The sequence below is a fragment of the Siphateles boraxobius genome, unplaced genomic scaffold, assembly GCF_051911475.1.
Source record: "Siphateles boraxobius isolate OS27281-9 unplaced genomic scaffold, OSU_SipBor_1 100, whole genome shotgun sequence".
Lineage (NCBI taxonomy): Eukaryota > Metazoa > Chordata > Actinopteri > Cypriniformes > Leuciscidae > Siphateles > Siphateles boraxobius.
Genome location: NW_027508701.1, coordinates 4767501 through 4787399, shown reverse-complemented (window position 1 = coordinate 4787399; position 19899 = coordinate 4767501). Strand labels below are relative to the sequence as shown.

Genomic DNA, 19899 nt, shown 5'->3' with positions numbered 1-19899 from the left:
GTCTTATGATTAGGGGCTGATCTTGGGCTTCGTTGTAAATAATTATACACACAAAATGTTTAATAAAGAATCACAAAAAAAAGAATACAAAAAATAAAACGCACATCGGCAAACCTGACCTTACCTGACTAGGCTACTGTACAATTGTATCATTTCGTTTAGAATTTTGTTTAAAAGTAGACATTTCAAGCTTTCTATTTATTTCTCCTGTCTGTGAGGCAAGTAGCCTATCACTGAGCTTCGGTTCATTTCTGAGACGAGCTCCAGTTCACGAGCAAGAGATGCAATGGCGCCTCCACGTCCTGATTATATCTGCTATATTCGCTGCTTATTTATTAATTCCAGGCAATTAGTTAATGAAACAGTGATTAAAATTGAGATACAATTTATACAAAACGAAATTCAATTTAAAGAAAGGCTTTTTACAAAACAAAACTTAAAGGGGTCAAAATCATGTCTGACCCATCTTATGATCCTATCTTACTCATGCTGTTCACTTTTCGATTCGGTTGACACACGGCCCATAATCACAGCCCAATGTTTCAGACTCACATTCTGACTAGAATCTGAGTATGACGACGTCAGGCTAGTGAAAATATTTTCTCTAAAAAAAAAAAAGTGTTTCTCTCAAAACGCTTTTCTTTGCTCTCGATGCAATTTCTTGCTCTCGTGACAGGATTTTGCTTTCGCTGTGAAAATTGTGTCATGGGCGAGGCCACGTTCCTATTGGCCAGTCGGGTGAGCATCGTCTTGTCTTGGGAGCAGGGGTGATTCTAGGGTCAGAGCTTTAGGGGTGCTGAGCATCCAATGACCCCCACTGCCACCACCCACATTCTTTTCACACACACACAAAAAAAATATGTCTATTGAAAAATAACTCTATCATTTTAACATTGGTTCAACTAACTCCAAAATCCAGATTTAAAAAAAAAAAAATTTAGACCTTTTCAGAACACCAGCTTAATTGTGAGAGTTCACACAGACAGCACCCTGTAACAAACACGAAACCTTCTTCAATCAGGTGGTTTTCCTGACCGTTAACTCCATGTGCCTCCTTTTGTATCAACAGTCATCAGTTTTGGACACAAAAGTACACAAAAGTTTTCAAAAGGCCAACAGAGGCATGTCTTTATTAGTGGGTGTCAAAGGTGGTGAGAGGGAGAGGGAGAGAGAGAGAGGGGGAGAGAGAGCGTGTGTGTGTGTGTGTGTTTGTGTGTGTGTGTGTGTGTGTGTGTGTGTGTGTGCGTGCGCGTGTGTGTGTGACTGAAAACAGGACAGGAGTTCAAAAGTTATTATTCTAAATATATGTATTTTGATTCCTTATACGATAACAGTTAATTGTATTGAAGGAGAATCATATGAGATGATATTTCTTTGTGAATGTATTAAACCAACAGCCGAAGTAATAAACTTTCTAAACCTAACCACTTTCTCTTCTGCTCACCAAAGCTGCATTTATTTGATCAGAAATACAGTAAAACAGTGAAATATTATTCTAATGTAAATCAGCTGTTATCTATGTGAATATATAGTAAAGTGTAATCTATTCCTGTGATCAAAGCTGAATTTTCAGCATCATTACTCCAGTCTTCAGTGTCACATGATCCTTCAGAAATCACTATAATATGATGATTTGATGCTCGAGAAACATTTGATTATTATCAGTGTTGAAAACGTTTTTTTTTTTGTGGAAACTGTCATACATTTTATTCTTCAGGATTCTTTGAATGAAAGATGAAAAGAACAGCTTTAATTTGAAACAATCTGTTGTAACATTATTCATGTTTTTTGATCAATTGAACAGATATCTTCATGTATCTGTGGTTTCTGCACGGCGTGGGGTAACTGCAGCACCTGCTCGAGCAGAAACATCTGCAGACGAGCGGTGAGAGACGGCTCGCGTCACACAGCTGTGCTCTGGCATTTAGATCAGACCACCAAACCACATCTCAATCTACATGACACGCTAACTACACCGCTTTCACAATCGTTCTCATTCTCAGGGAACAGTGAGGCCAGCACAACTGTACAGTAACAGCACAGAGGATCACTGCCAGAACAGGCTTTTCCAGCCGCTGCATATATATAGTAAATATAATAAATAATAATATAATTTAGAATCGTAATATAATAGTAATATAGTAAAGTGAGCTGCCTTCCCTTCAGAACATTAATCAGGAGTGACGCTGAGAGAGGCTTGGCCAAGCGTGTTTGGGAGAAGGTGCTGTAGTTTTAAAGCAGGCTCAGAGATAACTTTCCTCAGCACATCCGAGTATGAAACACCACAGTGTGTGTTCTGGATCAGTGTGTGTGAACACCGCTGTAATATTGTGTGTCCACTCAACGGGTTACCCAACACCTGTGAAGAGACGACGCTTCAACTTCAATTAATCAACATGCTCCACTGAACAATTATCTATATATTGTATTCATTATGTTCAAAACTTGTAATAATTGCTTTAATGAGCTCTTTGTTTCTGCAAAAAATACATAACTATTTGTATTGATTTGATTTGTATTATCTTCAAACTGTACATTTCCGGCACATGGACATTACTTGGACACAAAGTAAAATGACTAAATTGTAATGTAAAAACATGCATATGTTTTGTGAAATGTCAATTGAAAAAGGAATACTTCACAACTGTCTGTCATCAACTGTTTTAGAATCGGTGCAAGACACTGTTAGTTAGGACAAGAGCTCACAACTGGGTTTGATTCATCAAATCTACTTATCTCCACATATCTATGATGTCTGATAACCTAATGGCATAGATCAAGGGCCTCTTAAATATCCAAGAATCAAATCAAGTGTGTGAGGGATGCTGATGCAGGAAAAGCAATGATAGAGATTTTTTTTAAATATGTAAAATAATACATTTTTTTCAGTTTACTGTTCCAGTTATACTGAGTTTATTTTAGGCAATCGCAGGAATCAAGCTCAGATTTTTCTCTAGCAGAGAGCAGGAATTGCAGAAACTGTATATGTTGTCATTTGACAGGTTAGAACAGGTAACTGTAGTAAAATGTGCTTAATTTAATTATGATTCAACTGAAATGCTTCTCGATAAACACTGTCTTTTGTCTTCATTCCTGGAGAAATTTGATACATATATTTTGATGAACAGTTCATCTATGCATAACTAACTGACACATATTTGGTCAAAGGTCATTGAAACCTTGTGATATCAAAGCATATAACAGAGTATAAATGTTTTTACCTCCTGAATATGATGCGGGAGATGAACATTTGGGTAGAAGATGCTCTTTAAGGACTTGAACACCTTGTAAAAGCTAAACCACACCAGCAGCGCCAGCAGGAAGCACAGCCCCAGCGACAACAGGAAGTACAGGCATATCTGCCAGGATGGAGTCAGTCCTGCAATCACACACAGCATTCAATCTCTACACGTCTCACACTCAATCTGGGCTGGACTAGCCATGACATCTGAACCATAGATTCTGCCTTATGTAACATGATCCATAATTGGTAGGTTATAAATGTCATGGATGTTGCTGAATAACCATATAAATTATGTAGCTTAAGAGAATTACATTTATTAAATGAATCATGTTTCTCAGAATGGCAGCCTTTACTAGGTAAAGTTGCTTCAGATTAAGGTGCAGCGAGGGGTAAAGTGTGTCAATGGAGTAGCATATTTTGTTTTTATTTCTTTTGCTGTATGTTTAAGAAACAGAGTGTGGGTTGATCATTAACCTTTTATTGAAGCACAACATGAAACGTGACTCATAAATGACACATGAAATCTGTTATCAGACATAAAGAGTTATTAACAACCTAACAACCATATATGACTCTTAAGGATTTCACTAGAAAGCAAACTGAACTCAGTGTGTGTGTGTGTGTGTGTGTGTGTGTGTGTGTGTGTGTGTGTGTGTGTGTGTGTGTGTGTGTGTGTATATGTGTGATGGATCTGCTGACCTTCGGTGTTTGTGCAGTGTGTGTCACTGAAGACACTTGTCTTGTTATAGAAGTCATAGCGACTCTGAACTCTCACACAGTAACAAGTCCATCGGTCCAGCTCAGACAGTGTCACCGCATTATTCTTCGTCTTCAAGACTTTAGCCTTCTGCACAGGCACAAGAGGAGAGGGAATGGGTTAGCTATAGCAGGAACGCTATATTTCACTCAGCAGTACCTTTATTATCATTTTTAATATTATCATTTTTGGTGGATTAATGGTGCAAAAATCCAGTGACATCCACATATTCAGGCTTCAGGACCTTGGTGTGTTTGGAAGTAGTTCTAAAGTACTTTAAGAGAGAAGAATCTGGATAGAGATTAGAAACCAACGTCTTTCTAAAAGACGTGGTCATCATGCTATTAAAAGCACTTCTGTATTCCTTCAGTCTCAAAAATGATGCTGACATCAGGGATTCTACTAGGCCACACTAGATGCCACATTCAGACACTCTCTGTCCTGCAGAGTTCAGCCCTGCTCAAACCTGAACCAGCTAATCTAGGTCTTCAGGACACTAGAGAACCCCAGGCAGGTGTGTTTGATCAGGGCTGAACTCTGCAGGACACTAGAGGTCCCCAGGCAGGTGTGTTTGATCAGGGCTGAACTCTGCAGGACACTAGAGAACCCCAGGCAGGTGTGTTTGATCAGGGCTGATCTCTGCAGGACACTAGAGGTCCCCAGGCAGGTGTGTTTGATCAGGGCTGATCTCTGCAGGACACTAGAGGTCCCCAGGCAGGTGTGTTTGATCAGGGCTGAACTCTGCAGGACACTAGAGAACCCCAGGCAGGTGTGTTTGATCAGGTCTGAACTCTGCAGGACACTAGAGATCCCCAGGCAGGTGTGTTTGATCAGGGCTGAACTCTGCAGGACACTAGAGAACCCCAGGCAGGTGTGTTTGATCAGGGCTGATCTCTGCAGGACACTAGAGGTCCCCAGGCAGGTGTGTTTGATCAGGGCTGATCTCTGCAGGACACTAGAGGTCCCCAGGCAGGTGTGTTTGATCAGGGCTGAACTCTGCAGGACACTAGAGAACCCCAGGCAGGTGTGTTTGATCAGGTCTGAACTCTGCAGGACACTAGAGATCCCCAGGCAGGTGTGTTTGATCAGGACTGAACTCTGCAGGACACTAGAGATCCCCAGGCAGGTGTGTTTGATCAGGACTGATCTCTGCAGGACACTAGAGATCCCCAGGCAGGTGTGTTTGATCAGGACTGATCTCTGCAGGACACTAGAGAACCCAAGACAGGTGTGTTTGATCAGGACTGATCTCTGCAGGACACTAGAGAACCCCAGGCAGGTGTGTTTGATCAGGGCTGATCTCTGCAGGACACTAGAGATCCCCAGGCAGGTGTGTTTGATCAGGACTGATCTCTGCAGGACACTAGAGAACCCCAGACAGGTGTTTGATCAGGGCTGAACTCTGCAGGACACTAGAGAACCCCAGGCAGGTGTGTTTGATCAGGGTTGAACTCTGCAGGACACTAGAGGTCCCCAGGCAGGTGTGTTTGATCAGGACTGATCTCTGCAGGACACTAGAGAACCCCAGGCAGGTGTGTTTGATCAGGACTGATCTCTGCAGGACACTAAAGATCCCCAGGCAGGTGTGTTTGATCAGGGCTGATCTCTGCAGGACACTAGAGAACCCCAGGCAGGTGTGTTTGATCAGGGTTGAACTCTGCAGGACACTAGAGGTCCCCAGGCAGGTGTGTTTGATCAGGACTGATCTCTGCAGGACACTAGAGGTCCCCAGGCAGGTGTGTTTGATCAGGACTGATCTCTGCAGGACACTAGAGAACCCCAGGCAGGTGTGTTTGATCAGGGTTGAACTCTGCAGGACACTAGAGGTCCCCAGGCAGGTGTGTTTGATCAGGACTGATCTCTGCAGGACACTAGAGAACCCCAGGCAGGTGTGTTTGATCTGAACTGATTTCTGCAGGACACTAGAGGTCCCCAGGCAGGTGTGTTTGATCAGGACTGATCTCTGCAGGACACTAGAGGTCCCCAGGCAGGTGTGTTTGATCAGGACTGATCTCTGCAGGACACTAGAGATCCCCAGGCAGGTGTGTTTGATCAGGACTGATCTCTGCAGGACACTAGAGATCCCCAGGCAGGTGTGTTTGATCAGGACTGATCTCTGCAGGACACTAGAGATCCCCAGGCAGGTGTGTTTGATCAGGGCTGAACTCTGCAGGACACCAGAGAACCCCAGGCAGGTGTGTTTGATCAGGGCTGATCTCTGCAGGACACTAGAGAACCCCAGGCAGGTGTGTTTGATCAGGGCTGATCTCTGCAGGACACTAGAGATCCCCAGGCAGGTGTGTTTGATCAGGGCTGATCTCTGCAGGACACTAGAGGTCCCCAGGCAGGTGTGTTTGATCAGGGGTGATTTCTGCAGGACAAAAGAGGTCCCCAGGCAGGTTTGTTTGATCAGGACTGATCTCTGCAGGACACTAGAGATCCCCAGGCAGGTGTGTTTGATCAGGGCTGATCTCTGCAGGACACTAGAGGTCCCCAGGCAGGTGTGTTTGATCAGGACTGATCTCTGCAGGACACTAGAGGTCCCCAGGCAGGTGTGTTTGATCAGGACTGATCTCTGCAGGACACTAGAGATCCCCAGGCAGGTGTGTTTGATCAGGGCTGATCTCTGCAGGACACTAGAGGTCCCCAGGCAGATGTGTTTGATCAGGACTGATCTCTGCAGGACACTAGAGGTCCCCAGGCAGGTGTGTTTGATCAGGACTGATCTCTGCAGGACACTAGAGAACCCCAGGCAGGTGTGTTTGATCAGGGCTGATCTCTGCAGGACACTAGAGGTCCCCAGGCAGGTGTGTTTGATCAGGGCTGATCTCTGCAGGACACTAGAGGTCCCCAGGCAGGTGTGTTTGATCAGGGCTGATCTCTGCAGGACACTAGAGGTCCCCAGGCAGGTGTGTTTGATCAGGACTGATCTCTGCAGGACACTAGAGAACCCCAGGCAGGTGTGTTTGATCAGGGTTGAACTCTGCAGGACACTAGAGGTCCCCAGGCAGGTGTGTTTGATCAGGGCTGATCTCTGCAGGACACTAGAGGTCCCCAGGCAGGTGTGTTTGATCAGGACTGAACTCAGCAGGAGAGGGGCCCTCAGGGGCCAGAGTTGAGGACCACTGATCTATGGAGTGCAAGTGTTGGTCATTTTCACACAGATACCTGATAGCCTTCGGGCCGCTTCCAGTAGTGGATGAGGTAAGACATGTCATGGACCAGCGTCTTCATGGACTTGTTGGTGCTGCTCAGAGGGTCAGCGATGATGATCTCCAGATCTCCTTTAACAGAGGTCAGCTTCACACTGGACGGAGGACCTAGATCAGCTAGAGAGGAGAAGGACAGAGCTTTGGTCACACTGCAGAATCAAGAGCCAAGGCCAGATTACAACAGACCAGTTTAATCACCCTCTGTATCTGGGCAGAAGTTGATGATAGTCCAGTTAGAGAACTGCTCTGCTGTGTTGGCCCGCACACGCAGGACATATAAGCCGAAGTAACTCAGTCCAGCATCAGTGAAATCACAGCGCCGCTCCAGAACATCAGCGCACACGGTCCTCCAGATCTGCTCATGAGGCGGCTTACGGGAATAAGCCGCCCTGTTGGAGAAAAGACCACATGAGTGACTCGATTCATCATGTAAAGTACAGCAGTCACTGACCCTGGACAGAGGGTTTCTTCATGTTGGCTGAGGGAAACTGCTGAATGGTTCCATAATTTATTTATTAAAGCCTTAACATGTTATGGCTTGGACGTCCATCCCAAGGTTTACTTGCTTCTGTGTCTGGATTCTTGTATACATTTACTTACAATATACAGTATAATGCATTAGAATTCATTATCATTGACTGGATAACGTCTGTTCCCATGAACTTTTGCCTATGCTTTGATTTATAGATTTGGCAAAAGTGTGTCATTCTGAAAAGGACTGGCTTTATGGTTTGAGTGTCTGTAGGCAATGAAGATTATGAGCATCAATGAAGCCCAAGCATAATTCAACATTTCTTATAGTATTCATTTATATTCAATATTAATTTCTGCATTACAGAAATAAGTCACATCGAGAAGAGCAGGAATAAAACAAAACATCTGGACAGATTACGATAGTGAGAAATTGAGGAAAATAAAGTCAATATATTCAAATATTTTAATACTACAGGACATGAACCTCAAATCTCTTACAATATCTATTATGACCTGTCCCAGCCTGTGTAATTATTTTTCATTTTGTTATCTGTAATTAGAAGATTGGCTCAATAACCTGAATAAATATGATGTTATGGATGAAAGCAGAGATATGGTGTTCTTACGAGAGATACTGTGCAGTAAAGGTGAGCGTCCCGTTGATGGCGCTCTGCTGATCGTCAGCCCAGTCCCAGCGCAGAACATACTGTGTGTTGAGACTCTGAACAGAGAGATTCTGAGGACAGCTCCATTCTGCAAGAGCTGGGAGACACACACACACACACAAAAACACACGTTTAGTAAAGGTCGCATACAGGTTTTCACACCTCACATAGTACTTCTACATTGTAAAAGTTTAACACTTCCTATAACACCTGATGTACTCGTTACTAGGGCTGGGCGATAAATCGATTTTATGGATTAACTCGAGTGTGTAGTTTACGCCGATTTTTTTGAATGAAAATCGGTTTTCTCTTTAACAACCGCCGACGCTCCCATCTGGGCTCCCGTAGTTCCGACCGGGCTCAGCGCTTGCCATGATAGAGATACACAAACAGCAGCAGAAGAAGCACACCCGCCGAAAACATTTAGGCTACAAGCTGAATCTGCAGGGCCGCCAACTCTCACGAGTTCACTGTGAGAGACGCAATTCTGTCACTTTTTACACGCTCTCACGCCACACATCCATTTTCTCACGCAGAGAAAAATCGTGAAGCAAAGAGGACACTGACACCGACAGACAAGACAGAGCAGGTTACTATCGATATGAAATAGATTCTCAGCTCTCAGATTCGGTCAATTTTATTACAAAATTCAAACAATAAACACAGTTTTGGCGCTTGTAAATGTGACGTGAAAGAACGCTGGCAGATCTCAGTTCAAGCGGCACGTGAACCAAACATCTGTTACTCTTTACTACAAACTTACCGAAATGTAATAAAATCGATCGATCAGTGTTTTTCAACCGCGGAAAGATGTCCATAAAACAGCTGGAGAACAACATATGCCGCGTAACGTTACATTTACCTCAGGATGGCTTTTAATGACCCATAGCACGCGTGTTAGTTACACGCATTATAAAATAAAAAATGCATTATATTTAATTTGAGTTAGTTTTAACCTTTAATAATACCAGCTGACAGGGCTCTCTATGTTTACAGCATTAGGTGATTTTTTTTTTTTGGGAGAACAATTAACACATTAACGTATCTACTTTACCTATTTATCCAAAGGAATTTATATTGAATCAAGATCAGAATCAAATCACAAAAATTGAATTGAAATTGTGAAATTTGTGTTAAGCAATAATAAAAACAGTAGCATACCAGTAAACTTAAAATTATGTTTAGTTACCAAATAATTTGACAATCACAATACACTTATTGTGATGCAAGTTTTTTTTGTTTTTTTACACATCCCCCCAATCCCAATCCACCCATTTTATTTTATGTTACATTTTCACTGTTTTCAAAGACAGGGCCTGTCCTCTTGTCTTTTCGGCTTGTTGTTTCTGATTGCACTTTAATCGAGATCAAATCGCAGAAAGGAATATTTAAACAAAATAAAGTTAAAACTTGTTTTGAACAATTTCTTTGTCATCTGCAGATTGATTTTAAGTAGGGAGAGAAAAAAATCGATTTAAATCGTAAATCGGATTTTTTGTGAAAAAAATAGGGGATTTTTTTTTAGGCCATATCAACCAGCCCTACTCGTTACATCTTAATAATGGAACCTACGCTAATTTTTATATTGTAATCTTTCTGTTTATATTCCGAGGTTAACATAAGTCAGCCGGATCCAGGCCGTATCCAGATCAGATGGTGGACCTGCACCTAGACACGACCACAACCCATGATGTGGTCAGCCGAATCCGGGCCGGATCCAGATCAGATGGAGGACCTGCACCTAGACATGACCACAACACATGATGTAGTCAGCGGGATCCAGATCAGATGGTGGACCTGCACCTAGACACGACCACAACGCATGATGTGGTCAGCCGAATCCGGGCCGGATCCAGATCAGATGGTGGACCTGCACCTAGACACGACCACAACGCATCCCTGAAGTGTCAGCAGAGATTGTCTACTAGACTCTCCCCTGTAAAGGCCTCATCAACACGACAGCATCGGCACTGATCCTCAACAAACCCGTCTCCAGCATGACTCTGATCTTCAACCAGAGGGAACTGGATAATATTCTGAATGTTCTGATCCAATCTGACCTCTGACCTGTAATGCCTGAATCATAATCATACACTGTTGGTTCGTAGGCCAGAGGAGAGCTGAGCGACTGAGTCTGGGTTATCGAAAGGGTTTTTTCCTCCATTCTGTCACTGATGGAGTTTTGGTTCCACTGTCGCCTTTTTCCAGCTTTGTCGCCATTGGCTTGCTTAGTTGGGGACATTTAATTTAATATTAAACAATAATATTGATCTGCCTGCATTGTGACCTTTATATGAGAACTGAACTGAGCTTGACGATGAAGCTGCTTTGAAATAATCTGTAAAAGTAACTTGTAATGAAGTTTGAAGAGATTATTTTGTGTCTTGTTCCATCTGTACATTACTGTAAAGCAGAGCTTTGAAAAAAGTTTTGGGAATGCTATAGCCAGGTGAAAATGGGTGAGTAAATATCACTTATTTTGTCTTTGTAACATAATATTAATAATTTCTACATCCTCTGCTGAAGTTTTAACCCCCCAAAGCAGCATCTCGACGTCATACAGTCAGTGCTGTGAAGAGCTCAAACACACACACACTCACGCACACACACTACTCATTAAGCACAATGGCCCTATATAAAGTGTTATAATTATATAAATAATTGTAACATTGCTTGATGGAGCATAGGCAGAGCACAGGCATGCTTTTAAGATCCCGCAGGTACCCTGGTTAATGTGTCTTGTCCCCTCACAATGACAGTAAACTAATTATTAGGCTAACGTTACATTACATGAGTCACGTCACATAGTGGTCTATTTTCAGTTCAAAATGGCGAAAATAGACAAAAGTTTATTAGTTTGCCTGATTATTTTTGTGATTCGTTTAACATTTATGACCTAAAAAAACTGTCAAATAGGAAATGTTTAGTTTAGCAACTTACATCTCGCACTTGACCGACCGTAAACTGAAGCGCGTCGAGTCGCTCCTGTCTATGAGTCGCTCTCTACTAAAATTCGCACTGAGAACATAAAGCCCGCCTACTTTGATTTGATTGGTCATTTCAAATATTCTGACATTGACGAGCAGTGACAGACCAATGAGGCTCAGATGAACACACACACACACACCCGGTCTTCTGTTTGTTCTGACGTGCTTGGCGCCGCTGCGGAAGAACGCGCTGATAACAAGACTGAAGCGAACACGAAGGCTTATCACATATTTAAAGATTGAAATGGAGAAAACAGCACAGAGTAACTCGGCGGATATCGCTCATATAAATTTTTTGACGACGTAGTTAAAGCGGCATGCGGATGTTGCTTAGGCGGCCGCCTTAGTTTCAAAGTGCTGCGGGAAACCCTGATTATATTTTATTTTATATTTATATTTTAACTGTTCTGTACTGAGAAGACTAGTTAACTCACTCTCTCTCTCTCTCTAATATTTCGTATTGCAATCATTTTCTGTTTCTTTGTAATTGTTTGTTTTCGCTATGCATTTTTACTCCTGCGTGATTTAAGTAGTTTATGTAATCTTTAGTCTTGTTTTATTAAATTCCATTATCCTTTGAATTGAATCCGTCTCATTGTTCCATACTTGAAGTCCCTGAAAATGTGGATTTAAGCTACAAGCTCTATTTGGTTTAACTTTTGAAATATCTAAAGTGCCTTACACGAAAATATCCCTTCTAGTGGCCATAGGACGGGTATTGTCGCTGTTTACAGGTCGGTAAGTTATGACCAGGAAGTTTCGCCTCCAGACAGACATAGATTGCTTGATAAACTAAATTTGAATCACATGAAAATTTACCCTGATAATTGATCTGATTTTACCGACCTATAATAATAATTAATACGAGCAATCGTGTTAATGATTCATATACGGTGAGGCTTAGCCTAGCCCCTATTTGGGGATAATCTAATTTGTGTTTACGATAATACATATTCATCACCTTGTGAATATTATTCCCCCTTTGAGTTAATAATTTCCCTAGAAAAAGTCATTGTCGCTACAGGCCGTTGGAAAGGCAGTATCGGGTCACTGAAACCGAACATTTTTGAAAACTCCTGCCTGGGTAAGGGTTTTCAGAAACGCCGGTTGCAGTGTTGTCATGTAGACAGTAAAACGGGGGTTTTTGTCTTGCGACGTCAGTGTGTGCTGTTATCCTCTGTGTTTGACGTCAGATTGTGGCGGACGTAGCCCATATATTGCTGATAATAACTGTGCTAACAGGGCTTATAACATGTATACAGATACATGCTCAGTTCTCTTACTATATTGCGAAACAGAGGCGTCAGAATGCAATTGTACGCAGGGCACTAGTGACAACACCCCCACGACACAGACCCGCCGCCGCTTTTGGACGAGACCCGGTCGCACCTCTAGTTGGTGGGACAGCTTTGAGAACGAAGTGGTTGTTGCTGAAGAATGGAGAGAGGCAAGGCAAGGCAAGTTTATTTATATAGCACATTTCATACACAATGGTAATTCAAAGTGCTTTACATAGAAGAAATTAAAATAATCTAAAGAAATCAGAATAATTAAAACCGTTTAGAATAAAAGATAAAATACAGAAATAATCAAATGAAATCAGAGTAATTAAAACATAAAATAAAATACAGTGCAAACAGTCGGACGAACAGTGGCACAGTGCTCTTTCAGTAAATGCACAGTTAAACAGAAGTGTTTTGAGTCTGGATTTGAATGTGACTACTGTAGGAGCACATCTGATCTCTTCTGGAAGCTGGTTCCAGCTGCGGCTGGCATATAGCTAAAAGCAGACTCGCCGTGCTTAGAGTGAACCCTTGGTATTTCTAGCCGATGTGATCCTAATGATCTGAGTGATCTGTTGGGTTTATATTCAGTGAGCATATCTGCAATGTATTGAGGTCCTAGGCCATTGAATGATTTAAATACCAGTAATAATACTTTAAAATCAATCCTAAATGTAACTGGCAGCCAGTGTAAAGACCTGAGGACTGGTGTGATGTGTTCATATGTTCTGGTTCTGCTCAGCGTTCTGTATGAGCTGCAACTGTCTTATGGTGTTTTTGGGAAGGCCAGTGAGGAGTCCATTACAATAATCCACCCTACTGGTGATGAAAGCATGCACAAGTTTTTCTAAGTCTTGACTGGAAACAAAGCATCTAACTCTTGCAATATTTTTCAGGTGATAGTATGCTGATTTAGTTATTGCTTTGACATGACTACTGAAACTAAGGTCTGACTCCAGAGACACACCCAGATTCCTGACTTGATATTTAGGTGTTTGACCCCTAGACTGAAGGTATGCGTTCACCTTGAGAACTTCATCTTTGTTTCCAAACGCAAAGAAAGTTTTGGCACATCCAATTGTTTACTTCATCAATGCATTGGCAAAGGGAGTCAATGGGGCTGTAATCGTTAGGCGATAGGGATAAGTAGAGCTGTGTGTCGTCTGCATAGCTATGGTAAGCGATTTGGTTCTTTCTCATTATTTGGCTCATTGGGAGCATGTACAGGTTGAATAGGAGTGGCGCAAGAATTGAGCCTTGCGGGACTCCGCATGTCATGGATGTCCACTCAGACTTATGGTCTCCTATACTCACATAATAACCTCTGCCTCCTAACCCTAACCCTAACCCTAACCCGAACCATTTTAGGACTATCCCAGAAAGCCCGACCCAGTTTTCCAGCCTGTCAAGAAGTATTTTGTGATCGACAGTGTCAAATGCAGCACTGAGGTCGAGTAGTACCAGCACTGATAATTTGCCTGTATCAGTATTTAAGCGAATATCAGTCTCTCTACAGTAGCAAAAAGAGTGCGCGTGTTGTTTATATTGCTGTTTATAATATTCGAGAAGAAAGTCTGTCTAGCTTTGCCTAGTTCCTTATTGAAAGCATGGATGCTGTCTTTGTAGATGTTATAATGGACTACAAGTTTTGTCTTCCGCCACATGCGCTCTGCTTTTCTGCATTGTCTTTTCATATTTTGCACTGCTGTTGAGTTTCTCCAAGGTGCTTTTTGTCTTCTATTCTTCTTCCTGACTTTCACAGGAGCAATATCATCAATTAAACTCTTAACTTTTGAGTTAAAAGAATCAAGGAGAAAATCAACAGAGTCAGCAGATATGCTTGGTGTTGAAGATATAGTCTTCATAAATAGTACACTAGTGTTCTCATTTAAGCATCTCTTCTTGACAGACACAGATGCAGCTTCAATGGCAGGAGAGATCAATATATCAAAGAAAATACAAAAATGATCAGACAGTGCTACATCCTTAACAATTGATGAAATGTTTAGACCCTTACTGATAAGTAAATCTAGAGTGTGTCCACGATTATGTGTGGGTCCATGTACATGCTGAGTCAGATCAAAAGTTTTTAAAACAGTTTTGATTTCTTTTGCCATATTGTTTTCTGCCTTATCTATGTGAATGTAAAAATCCCCAGCAATGGCAAAGCAGTCAAACTCTGAGGAAATTGTTGATAACAGTTCTGTTAAGTTCTCAGCAAAAGCTGGAGAGTATTTTGGAGGCCTGTAAACAATGATAAGTAAAATGCGTGGAGCACCTTTTAACACAATACCCAGATATTCGAATTCCCAAATGATATTTGCTTACATTGATAGACATCTTTATAAAGAGCAGCTAAACCTCCGCCTCTTCTGACAGCTCTGCAGACACTCATAAAAGTAAAGTTAGGAGGGGCTGTTTCATTGAGGACTGTTGCACTGCAACTTTCTTCTAGCCAAGTTTCAATTAGCAACATAAAATCCAGGTTGTATGTGGTTATTAAGTCGTTGACTAAAAGTGATTTATTTTTAAGTGAACGGATGTTTAAAAGTGCTAACTTAACAGTCTTACTTTTTGTCCCCACAGCAATCTTAGTTTGTCGTGTAATAGGCACCAGATTAGATGGGTTTGCTGTACGGCTTTTGAAGGCCTTAGACTTTCTATCATGTAATCGAACAGCAATAGAAAAAGATACAGGCACAGTGGGTTCCCGCTTGTTCTGTAAACATTTGAGAAAGTTATTGTTATCATAGCGGGTATCCGACACATATCACTGAGAGCTGGTATCAGTTGTTTTTGGTTCACCTCGAGCCGCCGGAGGAGGGTGTGGGCCCTGGCGCTGTGGCAGAGGCCGAAGAGCTCTCACAGGGGGAGGGAGAGGGCGAGCTGGGCCCGTAGGCTTTGGTGGTTGTGGGGCCTGGCGTTTTTTGGTTGGTATCTGGGGGCTCGCAGCAAAAGAGTGGGATAGTCTAGTTCCAGCATGCACCAGTTGTTCCATTTTCTCTGAGAAGCACAGAAGTGGAGATGCTGGAGAGAGTGATAATGTTTCCGGTGAGAGGGGTTGTTGCTCTGGTGTTATTGGAGGCTGTAATATGCTGTCCTGGTTTCCCTGGCTGTTTTCCAGAAAGTCGTCCTTGGGTGCTGTATCTTGGAGCAGTGCTGGTATGTCACAGTCTGTCTGTGGTGAGCTCTGTGGGCAGGGCTCAGCTGAGATTGTGTCCGTGAGCAGAGGTTGTTGTGGCTGAGTGGTGTTATCATTGTCCTTGTGTGATGTGTCAACCATATGTCCATTCAGGTGCTGAAGTGAAATCCTGTGGTCATTCCTACTGTATCCAGGTGTGTGTGTGCCATTCAGGTTGAGTGGATTGGCACACATTGCAGAAGGATGACGGAGGGAGAAGTAGATATTGTCCTTTAGCACTCTTGAACCAAGTTTGTTTGGGTGGTGGCCATCCTGTTGAAACAGTTGCCTCTGACTCCAGAAAAGATTGAAGTTGTCAATAAAGTTCACTCCTTTTATATTGCAGTTTTTTTGCAGCCATGTATTAAGCCCAAGCAACCGTGAAAACCTGTTTGTTCCTCTTGCTGGGAGTGGTCCACTGATGAATGTTTGAACTTTCAGTCTTTTAAGTGTTTCAAAAAGTTCATTGAAATCCTTCTTAAGGAGTTCCGACTGCTCTTTATGAATATCATTCTTCCCCACATGAGTGATGAGTCGATTTGCAGTCTTATGTTTCATCAGAATGTTCTCAAGTTCCCTGTTTACATCAGATGTTGTTGCTTGTGGAAGGCAGCACGTTGTTGTATCCCTGCTATTAATGTTTCTGATTACGGAGTCGCCCACTATCAGAGTCCTGGGCCCGGCTGTACTGTGAGCTGAGTGCCGCTGTCTGCTCGACCTTGAGCCCCAGTTAGCATCAGTGTTAGCTACTGGCTGATTCAGTCTGTGTTCGATCACATTCATCAAATTTGGGGATTCCTCATTCATTAATACTTCAAATCTGTTCTCAAGATGTATAGGCGGTGGTAGGAGACCAGTGTTTGCAGTCCTTGTCAGAGCCGTATCTGGGGTAGAGGATGCTACTGCAGTAATATGTGATGCTCGTGACAATCTGATGTCTCGAGTGCCTTTGGGTCTCGCACCATGTTTGTGCCATCGATTAGTAAAACGATCGGCTTGTTTCTCTACACTCAGTATGGCCTGTCGAGAAGCACTAGATTCATGTGACTCACCGGCTGTATGCTGAGGACGTCCATGACGAAGCTCTGTTGTGTGTTCCGTCTGGTTTGGTGGTCCCGCAATTAACTTTGTTTCAAGAATTGCAATCCTTTGTAAAAGTCTGTGGCAGTTGGAGCAGCAAGTAGATTCCAGAGGAGGCATTTTCTTATCCTTATGAATGTAGGCAGTTGTGTTTTCTCTTCCCGGAATGTAAGCTTTCAGTGGGAGGCTGGTCGAATAAAATAATTCTGCTTTTTTTTGTAGTAATCCAAGCGTTTGATCACTGTGCTGATTTGCTGAAGTTAAAATTAGATGATAATAGGAGATAAAATGTAGAAATATAAAAGCGATAGAGCAAAGCGCGGAGCAGTAAGCGAGAGCGTCCGAACAGTAGCTGAGCAGGAAGTTGTCCTGAGAATTTTCGTTTGTCGAGGACATCGCTGTTGACTTTGAGTGCTCTTGACAGCACCTGATAGTGTTTTTGCGCTTTCATGTAGACAGTTTTTTTTTAAACCGAGCATGTGTGGACGGGATTTTTTTTTTAAATGCAGGAGGAAAAACTATAAAAATATTTTATAAAAAATATTTAAAAAATTATAAAAATACCCGTGTCCGTGTGGACTAGGCCTGAGAGTCCCTTCTGGCCACATAGAGAGACATCACAACAGTTATTTATTGCTTATATATTATATTTATTACTTATTAGGACACAAATACGACAATTTCATGATTTTCTTTTTTAAATGTCTTATTTTTTATATTAATGTTTGTATCCCAAGGATATACGCAACTCCTTTTGGGGAATAAATTCATTGAAAACAGAATGCTTGTTTGGCAATGTGTATTACAATATTTTTAAAACATTTATTCACTACATTATTCCTTGTAAAATTGTGTTGAACAATAAGTATAATGCCTATTTATGACTATATTAACATACTGTATCATATTTAATAAGCAAATTTCTAGGGCCAATAAATTATCAATATGACCAAAACTTTGCAGAGAACCCTGTATGTTATCATTGAATTGCATATATGAGCCATAAATGAGCCTGATGTAATATGATACTCAACAAACAACACATAAGCATATAGCCTATACAAGTTTGCATGTGTTTCTGTTGAGTATCATATTTCTCTCTATCTCTATCTTTCACTAATAATAATAAATGAACACTTACTGTGCAACATCTGTTTGAACCCCTTTACTGGCTCTTTCACACTCACACGTGTGTGTGTGTGTGTGTGTGTGTGTGTGTGTGTGTGTGTGGTAGCACCGCTGAGCAGTCGCTGAAGTTTCGTTGTATCCTGATGTATTTGTGTTGTAAGTAGCAGGGCCTGTACTCAGTGGAGCAGCCAGGACTTATTCAGCTGTTATCAGTGTTCATATCGGACTATACACTTTTACCCCTGGACTTTTGTTAATTTGATGTTTGCAACTCAGAAATTGCTATACATTGAGGTTAAAAACCCTGTTTGTGAAGCTGTTTCAGACACAGTTTACATGAGCGCTGTTTTCTCAGGCAGTGGGCGAAAGCATGCTTAAATATTCGGAGGTGATCGTGATTAAAAGGTTTAGCAGAATCATTCAGGAATAAGGCCGTGCCCTTGTCATTATTAGCCCTAATGATTATTCGTGCATAGGTTGCTTTAAACATATTTAGTCTATAGATCCTAGATATAATGCCAGTTCTTTTTTCAAATGTAATATCAGTTGTAGAATAATATAGACAATATGAAAAAAATATGAAACATTATAATATTGATCATTAAACTGACATTAGATTTGTCATTTTATTTTATGTAGGCCTACATACAGTGAAGATAATGTATAAATATGCAAATATAATTTATATATTTTAAAATATTACCTACATAGGCTATATAAAATAAAATGACACAACCCTGTCTCTTTTTTGTTAAATTTCAGTTTTATTGATCAATAATAGCCATCATAACAGTATAAGTAGCCTAAAAGGTATAAAAAGCTATACAAGACAAGAAATAAAGTAAACGATTCAGTCAAACACACAGCAGGATACAACGTTAAATAGCCTAAATATAAAGTTATGAAACTTTAGAACGTCAGAAGCACTAGCCGAGGTAAGGCTGTTTCCGGCGGGGTACATGAGCTCTGAGCGCCCGGTGATCACCTGGATCTCACAACTCCGAAAACGTCCGATTCAATTTTTAAATAGGCGCTATATTTTTAAATAAACCACAGATCTGAGCTTTAAACAACTACATTGTCGACTGAAACACTATTAAGACCACATTTCGTGACACAATAACAGTAGTATTTTTAAATGTCGCGGCCTTTCTCCTCTGAACGTTACTATTATGTATTTATTATGTTTATTTACCATATGTCTATGGTTCTGACGCACAACCCGGAAGCGCGGCACTGTTTAAACCACGTGACCAGCGTCGACATTAGGGCGAGTAATTAACGGCAGAACTACTTTTGGGTGAACTAACCCTCACGCACCACTTACTAAATGACTTAAAAGAGAACAAGCGAACAGAGACGCACCTACACTGACGAAACAAATAAACACACACACAAACAAAGAGGGAGAGCCATAAACAATATTTACACACACACACACACACACACACACACACACACTGCCCTGCCACTTTATCGTCACTAACACACAGTAATGCTGGACTCACCCAGTGAAACACACACTTTATCGTCACTAACACACAGTAATGCTGGACTCACCCAGTGAAACACACACCAGCAGTGAAACACACACTTTATCGTCACTAACACACAGTAAGGCTGGACTCACCCAGTGAAACACACACTTTATCGTCACTAACACACAGTAATGCTGGACTCACCCAGTGAAACACACACTTTATCGTCACTAACACACAGTAAGGCTGGACTCACCCAGTGAAACACACACTTTATCGTCACTAACACACAGTAAGGCTGGACTCACCCAGTGAAACACACACCAGCAGTGAAACACACACTTTATCGTCACTAACACACAGTAAGGCTGGACTCACCCAGTGAAACACACACTTTATCGTCACTAACA

At 41.8% G+C, this 19899-nt stretch overlaps 1 protein-coding gene across 2 annotated transcripts in view; it reads right to left on the bottom strand.

Moving 5' to 3' along the window:
• The window catches only part of LOC143746827 (interferon alpha/beta receptor 1a-like), a 32924-nt gene that overhangs the window by 12713 nt on the left and 312 nt on the right, over positions 1-19899 (bottom strand). For both annotated transcript variants that reach the window (XM_077238988.1, XM_077238997.1), the window contains exons 2-6: positions 8314-8449; positions 7412-7602; positions 7170-7330; positions 3944-4091; positions 3222-3379 (exon numbers count right to left, since the gene is read on the bottom strand). In XM_077238988.1, coding sequence (XP_077095103.1) covers positions 3222-3379; positions 3944-4091; positions 7170-7330; positions 7412-7602; positions 8314-8449 — 794 coding nt within the window. The remainder of the gene's footprint in view (positions 1-3221; positions 3380-3943; positions 4092-7169; positions 7331-7411; positions 7603-8313; positions 8450-19899) is intronic.